At 38.3% G+C, this 17,244-nt stretch overlaps 1 protein-coding gene across 1 annotated transcript in view; it reads left to right on the top strand.

Moving 5' to 3' along the window:
- Positions 1 to 598: 598 nt before the first annotated feature.
- The window catches only part of TAB1 (TGF-beta activated kinase 1 (MAP3K7) binding protein 1), a 34,349-nt gene continuing 17,703 nt past the window's right edge, over positions 599 to 17,244 (top strand). The window contains exons 1-5 of the mRNA XM_072421112.1: positions 599 to 639; positions 1,877 to 2,010; positions 4,273 to 4,426; positions 5,758 to 5,844; positions 7,628 to 7,766. Of these exons, the coding sequence (XP_072277213.1) occupies positions 607 to 639; positions 1,877 to 2,010; positions 4,273 to 4,426; positions 5,758 to 5,844; positions 7,628 to 7,766 (547 nt within the window). The 5' untranslated portion in view covers positions 599 to 606. The remainder of the gene's footprint in view (positions 640 to 1,876; positions 2,011 to 4,272; positions 4,427 to 5,757; positions 5,845 to 7,627; positions 7,767 to 17,244) is intronic.

Consider the following 17,244-nt stretch of genomic DNA (forward strand, 5'->3'; position numbering starts at 1 on the left):
CGAAGTATAATTTGTATAAATTTTTAAGTTCTGTGGTAATTTGGTGACGTTGTGCTTTCGTTGTGAATGAACCACACGTGTAACGCAGTTAGTGCAGTCTCCAACCTTAAAGAAAGAGAACTGTTGTTATATTGTTGTAATATGTTAAGTTTATTTATAACAAATTTCACAAAATATAATTAGCTGCATCACAAAAACTAGACGTGTTAGAGGAAAACTGAACACAGATTTGAAATCTACATCCAAAATACTACAAAGTCCACATAAAATTATATCTGACGAAAATGACATGTTGACCTGTGTAATAATAAATAATAATAATAATAATTATAACAACAATAATATTATTATTATTATTATTAATAATAATAATAATAAATACTACTAATAATATTATTATTATTAATAATAATAATAATAATAATAATAATAATAATAATCATGATAATAAATAATAACACAGCTCATTGTTTTCTATGCTCATTGTCTTGTGGGCAGAGCGACCTTGCGGTTTTACAATTTACCCACTAGATGTCGACATAACGCCACCTGATGAACTAGCGATCACGTGACTTTGATCAGCTGGTTCGTCACTTCTGGTCCAAGATGGCTGCGCTGAGGAGAAGTCTTCCCCAGACAGTAAGGAGGCTCTGAGGGGTCTGCTGGTGGCTCCGTAAATGTTTACACACCAATGGTTTGTCAGAGAGGCAGAGGCTGGGTGACAGCAAAGTAGCCGGGAAATATTTGTGAATGGGCTATAAGAAAATGGCCAGATATGAATGTTTTCATATATATCTGGTGTATGGAGGCTGTGAGGAGAATTTCTGTCCCTTCCTTATAATATTCATTCCAAGGCTGGGAGTGTTATAGTTTAATGAAATGTTTCTTTTACCTAACATCCATCAGATGTAATACCATACTTATAATATTTGTATGACTGAACATGCACCAAGTGTCAACCCTAATGCTCAATATGTCCTGGGGGACCGTATTATATCCTAGGGGTTCAGTATTATGTCCCAGGGGTCCGCATGATGTCCCAGGGGTCCGCATGATGTCCCAGGGGTCCGCATGATGTCCCAGGGGTCCGCATGATGCCCCAGGTGTCCGCATGATGCCCCAGGGGTCCGTATGATGCCCCAGGGGTCCGTAATATGTCCCAGGGGTCCGTAATATGTCCCAGGGGTCCGTAATATGTCCTAGGGGTCCGTAATATGTCCTAGGGGTCCGCATGATGTCCCAGGGGTCCGCATGATGTCCCAGGGGTCCGTAATATGTCCCAGGGGTCCGTAATATGTCCCAGGGGTCCGTAATATGTCCTAGGGGTCCGTATTATGTCCTAGGGGTCCGTAATATAATAAATGTCCTAAGGGTCTGCATTAAGTATAAAATTATCATACAGGTCCGTTTAAGGTCATACAGGTCTGTATTAAACTAATAAAAGGAATGGAGGAGCTCAGCTATGAGGAGAGATTAGCTGAACTGAATCTATTCTCCCTTGAGAAGAGTCGTATAAGGGGGGATATGATCACCCTGTATAAATATATAAATCGTCCATATAGAGAACTCTCTTCCCAATTATTCACTTTGAGATCATTACAAAGAACAAGAGGGCGCTCTTTGCGTCTGGAGGAAAAGAAGTTTAAGCTCCGGATAAGGAAGGGATTCTTCACTGTAAGGTCTGTGAAATGTGGAATCGGCTCCCTCAGGAAGTAAGATATGTTTATTTCCCTAGTGGTTGAATTTGATGGACCTAAGTCTTTTTTCAACCTAACCTAATATGTAGCAATAACACAATACAACCTTGTGTTACCCTTCTAGTCTGTTTTAGCTCTCGGTGCTCTTCATGTCCTTATTATCTGACCTGTTTTCACAGGAACAACAGAGCTGGACAGATGACCTACCCCTCTGCCATCTCTCTGGAATTGGATCAGCTACAAACCGAACCTATAACCCTGAGGGACTGGGAAAGGAAGAACATCCCTGTGAAGATAACTCACTGAAGTTCAGGTTGGCTATATATTGACTTACAATTTTACAAAAAATGGAATTTGCAGTAATACTTTATAGGTATAGGTAATGACCTTGTGTATACTGATAGGGGAATGAAAATAAACACATACATATACTCGGGGCAGCATGGTGGCTCACTGGTTAGCACTCTGGCCTTTGCAACGCTGGGTCCCAGGTTGGAATCTCAGCCAGGACATTATCTGCATTGAGTTTGCAGATTGTCCCTGTGTTTGTGTGGGTTTCCTCCAGGTACTCCGGTTTCCTCCCACATTCCAAAAACATGCAGTGAGGTTAATTGGCTTCCCCCTAAAATGACATTAGACTGTATTAATGACATATGACTATGGTAGGGACATTAGATTGTGAGCTCCTTTGAGGGACAGCTAGTCACATGAGTATGGACTTTGTACAGCGCTGCATAAGATGTCAGCACTATATAAATACTGATAATAATAATCATGGCCTACAGTATTTGATGACTGCATTCCGTCTGTTCTGAGGTCGTTGGGAGTCTCAATATGTTTTTGCCTCCTTCTCCTCCCCTATTTAGTACATACTAAGGAGTTGGACTGGCTACACGAGGCATTTACCACTTATAGTTCTGCTTGTCTGTTAAAAGCTCTGAGATTGAAGAGATTTGAGATTTATTGATTAGTCGTAGGGATTCTTTTCCTACATAAAGGGGATGTATTTTTTATTGAATTAGGTACCTTTTCTACCATTAATGCTAACAGTACTTACATACATAATTACATAGTATGTTAGGTTGAAAAAAGACAGAAAAGTCCATCAAGTTCGACCACTAGGGAAATAAACATATCCCAGATAAAAACCCCTATAAGACATGGTTAGAGCAAATTGTACCAGTGTTTTTTTGCCTTCCTCCGGACCAACAGGGAAAAAAAATCCTTCCTGATTCCATGAGGCAATCGGATGTTCCCTGGATCAACGGTCTCCACGGGATCTGCAGTACGTAAATAAACACAGAAACCTATTACTTTACTGGTTTCAATGCCATAGTTCTAAACATATCACTATCCAATCAGTGAGAGAATAAAATGACAAAAGTAATACATTGCTTATGGTGACTGACACATTTTATTTATTTTTTGTTAAGTAAAGAAACAAGAAGTCCAACTGATCAGTATGGACAGTGTCATGTGTAAAATAGTTAAAGTCTACATAAGGGTAAAATAAAAAAAAAAAACAAAAGCCTTTTCACTACGTTTCTTTTACATGCACTTTGTGCAAGTTTAGATAAATGCCTATGCTGCCAAAATTCCAATGAGCTCTGCAATGCACACTGCCACTGTGCATTAACATTTCAAGCCATGTTTTTTAAACCTAGTCAGTTTACCTCTGGAAACTAAAGGACACTTCATCCTATGTTAGGAAAATGAAAAGTAGGGGAGGTGTTGTATAGTCTATATCAGTATTAAGCCGCCTAGGGTGACAATGCTTGGCCATAGATAGAGAGAAACTTTGATTATGTTTTGTCAGTCCAGGAGAGGATGTGTGCTCCCATACCAACCTAAACAAAAAAAGTTAAAGAACACAATTAACATTAATATGGGGCAATTTGGGGGCATGGAAAGATAACACATGTGCTTCAATCTAATTGAAAATATTAATTTACAGCATATGTATAAGTCATTATATCACCTGGGCAGGATTCTCATGGAAGCTCCTAAGCTCCCGTCCAGCAATTGCTGTGTTCCCCAGGGGCCAGTGGCTAATATTTGACTATGAAGCAGCTGTCATTAGATTGCTGAGATAATCCCTGCAGAGCAGAGAAGAAATTGTGTCTGTGATTACAAGCTCTGTTAATCATATTAGGGAAACTTGTATTTCAGTGACACAGAGTACTTTTCCCTTAAAGAGGGCAAATGAGGAAATTGTCAGTGCGGCATGGCATGGACACCCTTAAAGAGAATCTATATCAGATTCAAAACAAACAGAAAGTGAACACAAATGCAGGCTACAGCCAATCAGCATCGTAGCCTCAGTGGGGCAATGGTTTTATTTCCAAAAATGACTTGATAATAGAAGGGATGTTAGCTTTAATATATTTCAAGAAAAATGATATTGGATTTGTTAATTCTATTTTTTTCAGAATTTATGAATTTATTATTAAAAGACTAGAATTGTGTGTTTATGTGTATATATCCTACGTGTAAATGAAAGCAATACATAAAACACTTTACATTTAATTTTATTGGTGTGTCTTGTGTTAAGTATTTGTTATCTCTTTTTGTGCAGAGGAGAGAATAATATTTATCTTTATGGCGTGTTCAACGGGTACAATGGCACTAGAGCCACCAGTTTTGTGGGCCAGAGATTGTCTGCAGAACTCCTTTTAGGACAGTTGCATTCAGATGTTACTGATGCAGAAGTTCACAAAGTGTTGTTACAGGTGAGTTAAATCATTGTATTAGTTTTATTTCCCTTAATTGGGCTTGTGTACTAAGATATTACATTTTAAAGAATACATTAAAGTGGAAGTCCATCCATTTCTTTATAAATAGTTTGGGGTAATATTAGAATCCTTGCTATATTTTACTGCAATCCAGAACTCTGCTAAAGACATTTCCCCCACCGTATTGTCAAGATGATAATATGGTCATACCAGATAGGAAGTGTGGGAAAATCTCCAACAGCAGCACAACCAGAATACCAACAAATGTAAGCTAGAACCATTTTTACCTTTGTGTTACTGACATTGCCCCTGTTGCAGATGTTCCCTCACATGGCAAAGTCATTGCTACTGGGACCGTAAGTGAGAAAAGAATCTCTCCAACACAAATCCAGATAGCAATTCAAAGTAGACAGGGGTTCTAATCCTCTCTCATTTCATCACAAACTCAAGATGACTTTGAGTGTATGGACTTAAATTTTAAGTTGTGGCTTGTTGTGAAACTGTGTTGCATGAACAGGAATTTGATGACCAAGAACTCTAACCATTTCCTTTTTTCCTATTTTATCTATAAAACTTGCACACTGAGCACTTTTTACCTCACAGTCTAGTGTTTGCTTCTGTTTTTTAAGGAGAATATTCCTCATTTTGGTCAGTGAAGAAATCGGACACTATACAATTCAGACTGAATATATAAATGACCTTTTACTAGCCAAAGCTTGTCGGTGTCTTCAGTGGCTTTTAAAGTCTATGTACAGTCAGAGTAGTTAAAGTAGGTAAGGTTTAGAACCCCTGTTAGACTTTAATTGCTGTGACCTCTGTATTTGTCTTGATGATCTTTGTCAACAATGTAGAAAAAGATAAGAAATCTTAAATTTTAGAGATTTCGTCAGAACAAGGGGTTAGGATAAGCTTCCAGTGCAACACCTGTTCTAAAGACAACTTTCTAGTGGGATTCCCCTCAATTTGTGGAGTTTTACACTTCCTGCTGTACCCACATCACGGTAAGGAACATAAATATATTAGGTACAAATATTTGTGTGCACCAAATGCCTTTGCATACTCAGTTGCAACCGTACAAAAGTTGCAGTGGCATGATCATTATGTTGCATATAACCTGTGCAGAGAGCAGATGGTAGCCCCTGTATTTCGCTACGTCAGTGTTAGAACCTGTCAAAGTTAGTTCAGATAGAATGTAAATCTGTAATCTTGTACACTGAAGCGATACATTAAATGAACATATTGTTTTTTGCATCCCTATTCATTTGTGATTTATATAATGAGAAAGACATTTTATTTATATTTCTGTTACTGAATCTTTCTTCTTTTAGGCATTTGACGTAGTGGAAAGAAGTTTCCTGGAATCCATTGATGATTCTTTGGCAGAGAAAGCAAGTCTCCAGTCCCAGCTCCCAGAGGTAACAAAATATATTGAGACATAAGTCCTGTTCATAAGGAAGTATTGTTGTGTAGTTAAAAGTCAGTTTTTAGCTGTCATTTTCTCATTGCATTAAAAAATTAAATGTCATTTATCAACTAAACCAGGGGTCAGCAACCTTTACTATCAAAAGAGCCATTTTCCTCCTCTTCCACTAAAGAAAAATAGTCTGGAGCCGCAAAATATAACACAGTTTATAAACTTTTTAAAAGTTTTAATATTTTTTTAATTTTACCTGTTACAACAAGTGTGCATGTGTAGGCCTACTTTGAAATTAATTAAACACTGAACTATGCCCCTAGAAGCCTCCAGCTTCTAACGTATCATCCTGTTACATTAGCTGGAGGCTTCTAACGTAACAGGGTAGATTTTTTTGATGGGCAGAGTTCTTTATGTTCTGACGATGCCTTAGCGATGAAATTTTAAGGGGTGTTAGCCACAGGTCCCTCATTTGCGGCTTTAATTTTGTTCACCTGTACCCCCGTTTCCAGATAAATTGGGGTTTAGGTGCTAGAAGCTTCCAACAATGTGTAACAGGGTAGGGGTTTTTTGATGGGTGGAGTTTTTAGGAGGTGTTAGCCACAGGTGTCCCCCACTTGCACCTCTAATTTTGTTCACCTGTACCCCAGATAAATTGGGGTTTAGGTGCTAGAAGCCTCCAACAATGTGTAACAGGGTAGGGGTTTTTTGATGGGTGGAGTTTTTAGGAGGTGTTAGCCACAGGTGTCCCCCACTTGCACCTCTAATTTTGTTCACCTGTACCCCCTTCCTGTTCCAGAGAAATTGGGGTTCAGGTGCCTCCAGCAATGTGTAACGGTAGATTTTTTTGATGGGCAGAGTTCTTTATGTTCTGATGATAGCCTAACAATTAAATTTTAAGGGGTGTTAGTCACAGATGTCCCCCACTTGCACCTACATTTTTGGTTTTGTACATCGCCCCATTCCAGAGGAATTGGGGTTCAAAGGAGGGGGATGTCATTGTACACACCCATTTGTACACGCCCCATGGTAGATTTATTTCACTGGTAGATTTTTTTCATTAGAACACCGGATAGGGAATCCCCCTCCTCCTGGGAGGAAGGGGATCCCCCATCAGAGATCTCCCCGCGGCAGCCGAAGGGAGCCACAACAAGGAGGCTGAAGAGCCCCATGCGACTCCGGAGCCGCAGGTTGCAGACCCCTGAACTAAACCCATCTTTATGCATAATTGTGTTGCTACCTTAATGGAACAGTGCACCAGAGCTTGATGTGATATTAGCCCTAAAGCAGAGTTTAGACTGGGAATAAGCAGCACAAGAAGTATGAGACAAAGTAGCAAGACATAAAATTCAGCTCATCAGCATGTTACTTATCCTTTTCACTGTCCAGTCACGGTACGGAGGAAACTGCAGTACTGCATTGGAGAAAATTACATCTCCCGCCCTACCAAACAGGATGCTGCTGTGTGGGACAATTGTATAAATCCTCTGCAAGCTAATACACATTCCATCTAAGATAAAGATTATCTTTATATCTTTATATTTTTCATTTAGGTTAAGTAGTTTATCTGTTTACCAAAATAGTATATAGGTCAATATAGATGACTTTCCTTTACTGTCATATTAATCCACTGATACCTTTGATACTTCTGCAAGTCATTTGCCTGGGACTTGTAAGCAGAACTATACCATGCTTGTTATAGGTCAGTGTCTCAAAAACTCTTCAAAAACAATCTGATTGACTCTGTGGGATATTAAATGTATTGTTTCTCTCCTATGTTGTAGGGTGCAGTCCTCCAGCAGCTGCCCAGCCAATACCAGAAGATTGTAGAGAGACTAAACACTTTAGAGAAGGAAATCTATGGGGGAGCAATGGTTATTGTGGTGTTAATTGTTAACAACAAACTGTACGTCGCTAATGTTGGTAAGTAGCATACAAATCGTACCAAGAATTTAGACTTATACTGTGACTTCATATGCTTTAGGCTACATACACACATGCAATAATTGTCGTTGGAACGGACCTTTCATGACCCTTTCCAACGACAAACAATGCATGAACGAGTGTACATACAGCACTGTTCTGCTCTATGGAGAGGAGAGGGAGAGAACAACGGAGCAGCACCCCGTTGCACTCTCTCCCCTTCACTTGCATTACGATCGTTCGTCGTCCATCGTTTGTGGATCCGCCAGGACGGTCGTTCGGGCGATGGACGATGAGCGCTGTACACACGCCAGAATCTCTATTGCTCGTGAGTTTGTAGCCTTGGTGTAGTGCTATATTTATTTTGGAAATTAAATAATCAATGGACCTGAAGGCCATCTCTAGTATTTTTTTAAAGATCTGGGAAGACTTGCCGTCTGCATTACCATTGGGTTTATTTCTCTTTATTCACTGTCAGAACAGGATGTGATTGGAAATACTCTACAAAAAGAAAGCAAAAATATTTTTAGCAAAGTAAAAGGGTAGGAGCTACTGACAATGTTTTAATGCTTTCAGTGAGTTTCTGCTGAATACCATATCCCTCATTTCTTGCATGGGGATTACAAAATCTTAGAGGTGAGAGACAAAAATAATTTGTAAAAGACAGCTCATTTGCTAAAGCCCAGTCTGGTAAATGCAATGCAAACAAATATTAAGAGAAGGTTTAGAAAAATATACTTATATTACACTGTTGTGCATAGGGTTGATATCACAAATCCTAATAAAGCTCAGGATTAGAAAACTCCAAAAGTGAAGATTGCTCCAATGCTTCTGCAAAAGTGGGTTATTCCATTTTCCAGGCTCTTCCTGTGTGTGCGCACGCGTTGTTGCAGTGTTTGTTACACAGTGGTGGTATGTAAAATAAACCTAAGACAAGACAACTGTAAAAGTAGATATCATAATATTTTCTGCAGCATGGCTTCTATGTTCTGGAAGGGGGTAACCTGTAGAATGTTTAGTGCAGTGTGAACTGTATTAAAATCTTTATTGTCAGTGAAATGTTTCCTAAACCATTTTGTTTACCTAAACTATATACTGTGCTTTGCATTATTGGTGCATCTCCATAGAATTGCAATTTAGGCAAGAAATTATTGACAATCTCCAAGCAAAAAGTAGGGCAGTAATGCTCCTTTCATAGTCGTTCAATGTTCCAGTTGTTTTCTTCTATACTCAGATGAGTACTACAGAATTATTGTTAGACTCTTGGGCGTTTTTCTGACTATAGCTCTTTTACCTAGTGTCCTATTTTGAGGTAATGTGACACTAAGGCTTAGTCTACAAGGACATTTTCCCCAGCATTTAACCTGAGGCCCATGTTTGAAATTCCCATGCATTCTAAAGGGCTAATCTCCACCAGGACATTTCCTTGAGGCATGTTTTTGAGCAGTATAGAGAACGTTCCTTACAACGTTTTATAATATTAAAATGCGGGGAAAACGCTTGAAAACAGGCTTTTACAAGCACTTTGGAATCTGGAAGCCCCTTTTAATAAGGAGACTCTCAGATCTCCGCCAGCTCACCCTGGGGAATGAGTACAGGGGTACAGAAAACCCCTTACTCATTCCCTGAAAGGGTTAAAAATATGTGTAAACAATAAGACGAGGCTTTGATGGTAAAGTATTTTATTGAATGTGTGTGTTTTGTGTAACCTAAACTTTTTTTTTTTTTATACAGGGTATCCCACAATGATAGGATGCTTCCCACTACTGCATTCATGTCATGAGCACAGCCGTGGGACTCCTGACAGTGTGGTATCCCCAGGCGCTAGGGGTTTAATGAGAACAAGTCTTCCCATTTACCTCTAGTGCTCTGTGATTGGCTGAGGAAAGGGAAATCCTGATGATGCTTGAGCTGTCGTCAGGGTTTCCCTTTTCTTAGCCAGTCAGCACTGGACTTGAATGGGGGGACTTGTCCTCATTCACCTCTCGTGCTAAATGGCAATCCCAAAACAGAGCAATCACCGGAGCTCTGCTATTCTGAAGCTCTGCTCCCCTGATGCTCCCTCAACCCTAGCGGAGTTGTGGTATGTGTTCTTGGATGCAGAACACATGTTACAGCTCCGCTCGGGCTGCAGGAGCAATCAAGAAAGTGAAGCTTCAGCATAGCAGAGCTCCTGTCCGTGATTGGCTAGAGGTGAATGGGGAGACTTCCCCTCATATAACCCCTAGTGCCCGGGGATCCCACACTGTCAAGAGTCCCATGGCTGTGCTCATACCATGAATGCAGCCATGGGAATCATCCTATCATTGTGGGATAACCTGTAAAAAAAAAAAGTTTAGGTTAGGCAAAGCACACACATTCAATAAAATACTTTAATATTAAAGCCTCTTCTTATTTTTTTACACATATTTTTAACCCTTTCAGGGAATGAGTATAGGGATTTTATGTACCCCTGTATTCATTCACTGAAGGGGTTAAAAGTAAAAATTTTAGAAACACTTATGTAAAACTCGTTATAGGTGTTTATAAGAATTTTTTTTTAGCGTTTTAAACACAAGCTTTAAAACACTTGTAAAAACGCATATAAACGTGGTAGGAACGTTTACATACGTTTTTAAACCGTCTGTGTAGACCGAGCCTTTATATGTGAATTAAGTTGAAGCAAGTGCTCGGAAAAAGCTTTGGTCCGCAAAAAAAACTGAAACAAATGTTTCCTTTTAGAAGTTTTTTCTAAGTAATTTTAAACTTGTTTTCACTTTGTTTTCATTTCTTTTTTTTTTATGTAGAAAAGGGGAGAATGAGTTACAATATGTGTATATATAGACATAATTAGGTCAGAAGTGGTTTATCTGAAAAACAAATGTGTTACATATTTCAAAATAAAGTACGCTTAAAAGTGTAGCCTATATCCTTTCAAATTTACAAATCCCAGGCATTTACCAGCCATCAACACTGGGTGCAGATAATGTGTACCTAAAGTGGAAGCGAATGTCACTGTGATATCTCTTCTTTCCTAATCTTAGCCTGCATTCTGTTTCTCATGAGAACTAAATACATATCTGTAATAAAAAGTTACACTTAGCCTTACATTTAGATTGACTGTAGGGCAGAGCATTATAATGTAGAATATAGGCAGCACAGTGGCTCAGTGGTTAGCACTGTGGCCTTTGCAACGCTGGGTCCCAGGTTCAAATCTCGGCCAGGACATTATCTGCATGGAGTTTGCAGGTTCTCCCCGTGTTTGCTTGGGCTTCCTCCCACATTCCAAAAACATGCAGTTAGGTTATTTGGTTCCTCGCAAAGTTGACCCTAGATTGTGTTAATGATTATGGTAGGGACAGCCCTTGTACAGCCCTGCGTAATATGTTGGCGCTTGTTAAATACTGTATAATAATAATAATCCTGCAAACCAAAAAGTGTTGTGGTAATATTGATTTTTATTACATGCAACACAACCATTTGCCTAAGCACCACAAAGTAACATCACAAAAAGGGTCATGTATGATTTTTGCCCTGTTGTCATGTTGCTCATAACTGTTTTATGTGACATTGCCATGTGTTGGAAACCCATACATACACGGGTTTAAAATATAAGTTTCTTGTTTGAGTTATTTTGGTTAAACTAGTTTTGTACAACTTACCTTAAAGTGCAAAAACATACATCATGCAACATCATGCCATATTCAAACTATCTGTAGGCTCTATACGTGTTGCTGCTAACAGAAACCCTGGTTTGTTACATAATAATTACAAGATGGATATAGAGAGAAAAAAATAACTTATGGGTCAATTTTTCCAATGCTGGAAAGAGAAAAAATACTGTTGTCCTGAAAGGTCAAAAAAGCTATTAGTTTTATTCAATGCCATTGCGTGTACTTGACAGTAGATCATGTAGTATTTTAAAATGTCACAGTGTTGACACTAATGACCTGCTCTTTTATAGGCAAGTATTGTTCTGTTGTTCTATCACCATTAAGCAGATATTTATTCTAGTGGCAGAGGTTATATGTTGAAAACAATTAGTACCTGGTTTATTTAAATGTCAGCATACATTTAAATATTGGAGAACCCTTGCCAGGTACTAACAGTATTATGTTGTGTGTTTTTCAACTGAAACACGTACCGTGTTTCCCCGAAAATAAGACACTGTCTTTTTTTTTGGCTCCCAAAAACACACTAGGTCTTATTTTCAGGGGATGTCTTATTTTTCCATGAAGAAGACTACAGTACACATTTATTGTTGAAAGTCACTCATGATCACTCATGTTCCATTGATTGTCCCCTTCTGATCACTCTATGCAATGACTGTCCCCTTCTGATCACTCTATGCAATGATTGTCCCCTTCTGATCACTATGAAATGACTGTCCCCTTCTGATCACTCTATTCCATTGACTCCATTGTCCCCTTCTGATCACTTACCCGTAATTAAGTGCAGGGATCTCCGTTAGGGCAGGGATCAGCAGCTTGCTTCCTTGTTCAGAATCGCGGGGGCACGTGTGCAGGCTTTTTACTTTCAGTTTGGCTCAGGAATAGACACGCCCTGCAGCCAGCATCAAAGACACACAGGCTGCAGCCAGCATCAAAGACACACACGCTGCAGCCAGCATCAAAGACACACACGCAGGATCAGATATCTGGAGCTGTCTCGGTGAGTACTTTTTTAATTTACTGGTATGTATGCTTTTATTTTCTGTTTCTCCTAGGTCTTATTTTCGGGGTAGGTCTTATATTAGGGCAGGTTTACAAAATAGTGCTAGGTCTTACTTTCGGGGTTAGGTCTTATTTTCGGGTAGGAAAACAGGGTAGTTTAATAGTAAAACATTACTTAAAGTAGAACTAAACCTTACAATTAAAAAATTGGGAGCAGGCATGTTGTTCATTGTTGAAGGGGGTGGATATGTCTCTTCTGCAATAAAAAAAAAAGTTTATCTAGGCTCACCACTTCTCGCTCTTTCATTGGTACCACCAAACTCACCTGGCTCTCTTCTGTGTTCAGGATCTTTGGCCATTTTGATTGGCCAGGCCAGAATGACCTAACTTCCAGTCATGCACATGAGTTTGTTCATTCCTGGCAGTCAGCTGTGATAAGATCATGAAGTTTCACCTGCACAGCTCACTGTACTTAAAAGACTGCAGACAGGCTTTTAAAGTTTTATTGTATAAGAGTCATAGCTTTGCCCCGTCTGCAATAAAAAACCTGCCTGCTCCTATTTGTTTTTAGTTGTAAAGGTTTAGTTCTGCTTTAAGTTCCCTGAAGTCGGAGACATAAAGGGTCTCTAACTGTATTTCTTATCAACCTTTAAGCTGACAGCTGTTTGTTTCTTTGAGCAAAAGGTAATAAAGATGGAAGAATGAAACATTAGTATCAAGTTTCCAATTATTATTCTGCTACAATGTGAGCAAGGTTTTTCTTCACTGGAGGTTTTTGTAGGCTAAAAATGCAATAATCCAGTTATATAAACCTGACTGTTTGGAAATAAACAGGTAGATAAAAAAGAAAGCGGTTTGAGGCTCAGGGGTTTTTCATGCTAAAGGTGTATTGATTGATTTTTTTCATACATAGGCTATCAAATACACATGAACATAGAAAATGATTTCAAATGCTGTCCTGTTAGTATTTCACAACACAGTGAATTTCATCAAGAAATTATAAAGGTAACCATAAAAACATTGAATAGACCGTGCTGTGGCGCGAAAGAATCGGACGCGTTTCGCCACGTAGGGCTTCCTTAGGGATAGATATTAATGCGTGCTTGACGGTCCGTAGTTAGGAACATGCCCCACAGGGGGAGTGTATATGTAGAATCACTGCTGATGGTAGTACTAGTATTTAGCGTTTTAGCACTGTAGAGGTGTGTTTACCGGGTAATGTGGGAACTGATCCTTTCATCCATCAGCAAACGTTATTAGGAGTACGTAGGATTACAAAAAAAGATAAGATAGGACGGTGCCCTTCTTTTAACTGATGAATTTAGCAAGGAACTCCCATGGGTTGACAGCATATGAAGATGGAGGTAACAGCAGCCTTTAGTGAGGAATTTACCTTGTATTGTCTCATGCAAAGGTCAGCAATGTGGAAGAATGGAGCATGCAGCAGCCTATGAGGCTTTAAACCTGACTGTTGTAGAATTTGTTTTTTAAAATATATTTTATTGAGGTTATACAGCGGAAAAATAAACTACAAACATTTCGTTTTTCAACCAATAAACAAGAACAAAAGAAAGAACAGATGATGTAACTTTTTCAACATTCATGCAAAACAATACATGTTTGTCTTAAGAATCAAAGAAATAGGTCAATACTTTTCCATAGAATATACAATTATACAGCATTGATAGTACAAAGAAAATGGGCATAAAAAAACATCATATAACATTAGGGGGTCAGTTACTAGTTCTCTTTCAAGGTACCATGGAGTGTGATAGAAACAATTGTACAATTTCGTTTTGTTAGCCAGGTTTAATGTGTCAATAAAACTTTCCCAGGATTCTAAGAAAATTTGGGTTTTAGATTCTTTGTAAAAAGAAGCCTCTATCCATTCGATTCAGAACAGCTCTTGTAATTTAGTCATAAAGAGGCGTATCTGGGGGAGTGGATTCTAACTAGCAATGGAGAATGGTTTTCTTAGCAATAGAGTAAAAAAGTTTATATTTTGGTGGCCCTAGTAAATCAAATTCCCCTTAACTCCACTAACCCAAAAACTACCCATTCTGATGTGAATGCTATGTAATTCAGTAGATATCTAAGAACATAATGTACCACTTGTCTTCAGAATTGCTTAATAATTGGGCATTCCCAGAAATTATGATAAAGTGTAGCCGCTTGGGCTCCACCTATAAAACATGTAGTGCTGTCTGTAAGACACAAATAATAGGCTCCCTGAGGTGAGATATAATTCCTATGGAAAAGTCGAAAAAACATTTCTCTATATTAAACTGCCGGAATAGTCTTCCAAGACAATTTGTACATTTGCAGAATTCTCGAAACCAGTAGGTCAGGGAAGTGGGCCCGCCATTTTGCCATGCTTACCATAGAAGTTTCATAGTTTAGTTCAGTTCTAAGAAACTCGTACAGTTTAGAGATAGCCTTTGTATCATTTTATCTAATGGATTATTCCAATCCCGAGGAGCTCACTGTCTAGCAATCCATACTGCATACACCCTGATTTGGAGAGAATGTTTTTTTAAATTGTCTGATATTTACAAGTTTTGTTATATCTAAATATTATTTCCAACTCTTCGTAAAATCCCATGTTTTAGGAAGTAAACATTGTTGAATAATTGTACAGAATCTATATCACCTATCTCCTTTTGTCAACAGCCTGACTTTAGCAGCCACTTATTTAAGCCCAGGGTTTCTGCCAACAAAGTCAGAAAAGTATTCAGATGAGCAGCAGAGGCCTCAGGATTCTTTGGACAGGAAAATGAGCCTAATGACCAAGGGTATAAGATGGGTGTGAGGGTAAGAGGGTGTGTGGGGTTGGTTGGAGGAATTGTAAAGGAAAGGGGGAACATATAAAATCAATTCTTCAATTGGAGTTTGGCCAAATAATGTCAGTCTGAACTTGGTTACACACTGCAGAGTATATAAGTGGAAAAGTTTACAATACATATATATATATTGTACAGAATAGTGTAAAAAGTGTAATAGTAGTTTAAATAATAGGGTGATCTTGAATATGCACAACACCACCTACAGAGCAGGGCAGTCCACAGCCGTAGCTGTGTTAGGTAATCCACCTAAACCCACGTTTATGAGTGTTATAGATTACGCTCCTTGCAACATTTAAAAAATTAAAACGCGGGTAACGTGGGTAAACACGTCTATTGTGGGGCGTTTTCCAGCATTTATAAATGCTTGAAAACATAATCACAGTAAAATGTGGCATATACATTTTACAGCGGTTTAAAGGCAAGCTTTAAAACACCTGAATTTTAAACATGGGATTTTAAAGCCTCAGGGTAAACGCTGGGCAAACAGTCTGTGTAGACCCAGCCTTAAACACCACCTATAGATAAATGTGCCCTTTCAATAATTTATTCAACAACAAAAACTATGTAGTAAAATACATAGGTTCTAATGTGTAATATTTCTGTGGAACTGTCCCCTATGTGTATAATTTGAAAGCAAAGATACCAAACACTGGGGGGGGGGGGCTGCACAAAGTGTTTGTATTGTAAATGCAACACATCAAAGAAAATTTGTCACAACTTAAAGTACAACCACTGTATACTCATTTGGGGTTCTTTCCCATTAGATTGATGTAATGGGAAAGACCCCCAGAAATGAAAATACAGTGCTTGTACCTAAAGTTATAAAAAAAACAATGATTATCATAGGGTACTGTTGAAAATATATGTACACTCTTTGCCTCAGAAGCTGGCATTGTCCCCTTTACCAGAAATAAGTATATATTTTGTAGGATCCCTTTATTATTTTTAAGTTTCTAATCCATCCACATCACAGTGTTATTTAATTTAGGACCAATAGGTTAGCCCATATCCCTACATTCTTTTTGAGTCACTTCATTTTGGATTTGCTACCTTTATTCATTTTCAGTTCAAACTAAACTTTGACACGTGGCCTAGCATTCTCTTCAAGCACACTTTGATATGATGTAGAAACAATAACATTTTGACCACCATACTACACAGTTGGTTTAATGTTTAGATTAATAGAATTAATATATCATGAAGTCATGAAGACAATTTTATTTGTAGTTTGTTTAAATTAGTTCTAATTTATGTCTTTCAAAGTCAACACGTTTCATGGAGTGTCTAGACTTTTTTTTCATTGTGTATATGGTTTTTAGACCAATTTAGACAACAGTCTGCTTGATTGCTGCTATTTAAACTAGGAACTAATCGACTGGCTTAGGTTTTCAATTTCAGTGACAGCTTTTTTTTTTTAAATAATTTTTACGTTTTAAGGTTTAAAATTAGGTAAACAACTTATAGTACATCAGGAACAAAAGAACAACTGCTAGAACATATCATAGCACCTGTTTATTAATATACTTTTTATGGCAAAGGCATTTGATTGATCTTTGATTTGATATCATCATATTATCTCTGTTGAAGACTTTTTTTGTCCAATAGTGTTGAACCAATATGAAGTGTTATAGAAGGACATTCCGTAGCAGCAGCTTGATACAAAGGAGATAAGTTAATTGCTGGATATTTGCCAAAAGGCCGATGTGCATGGCTAAGACCAAAGATTGGCACATTATTTGTTTTGGAATTTTGATATACAGTAATAAGTATTGTGAATGGGAAACTATTTTGTGAGTAGCCCCCCTTATATATACAGGTTAACTATATCCTTGGCTGTCACATGGTCTTAAAATGATCCCATGTATAGATATATTATTGCAGTTTTTCAACTGCAACATTCTTTCCTGATTTCATGAGGCAATCAGATGTTCCTGGCTCAGCAGTCACTGTTATTTTTACTTTAAATCCTTAATCCCCAGTTAT

The sequence above is a fragment of the Pyxicephalus adspersus genome, chromosome 8, assembly GCF_032062135.1.
Source record: "Pyxicephalus adspersus chromosome 8, UCB_Pads_2.0, whole genome shotgun sequence".
In the NCBI taxonomy this organism is placed as follows: Eukaryota; Metazoa; Chordata; class Amphibia; order Anura; family Pyxicephalidae; genus Pyxicephalus; species Pyxicephalus adspersus.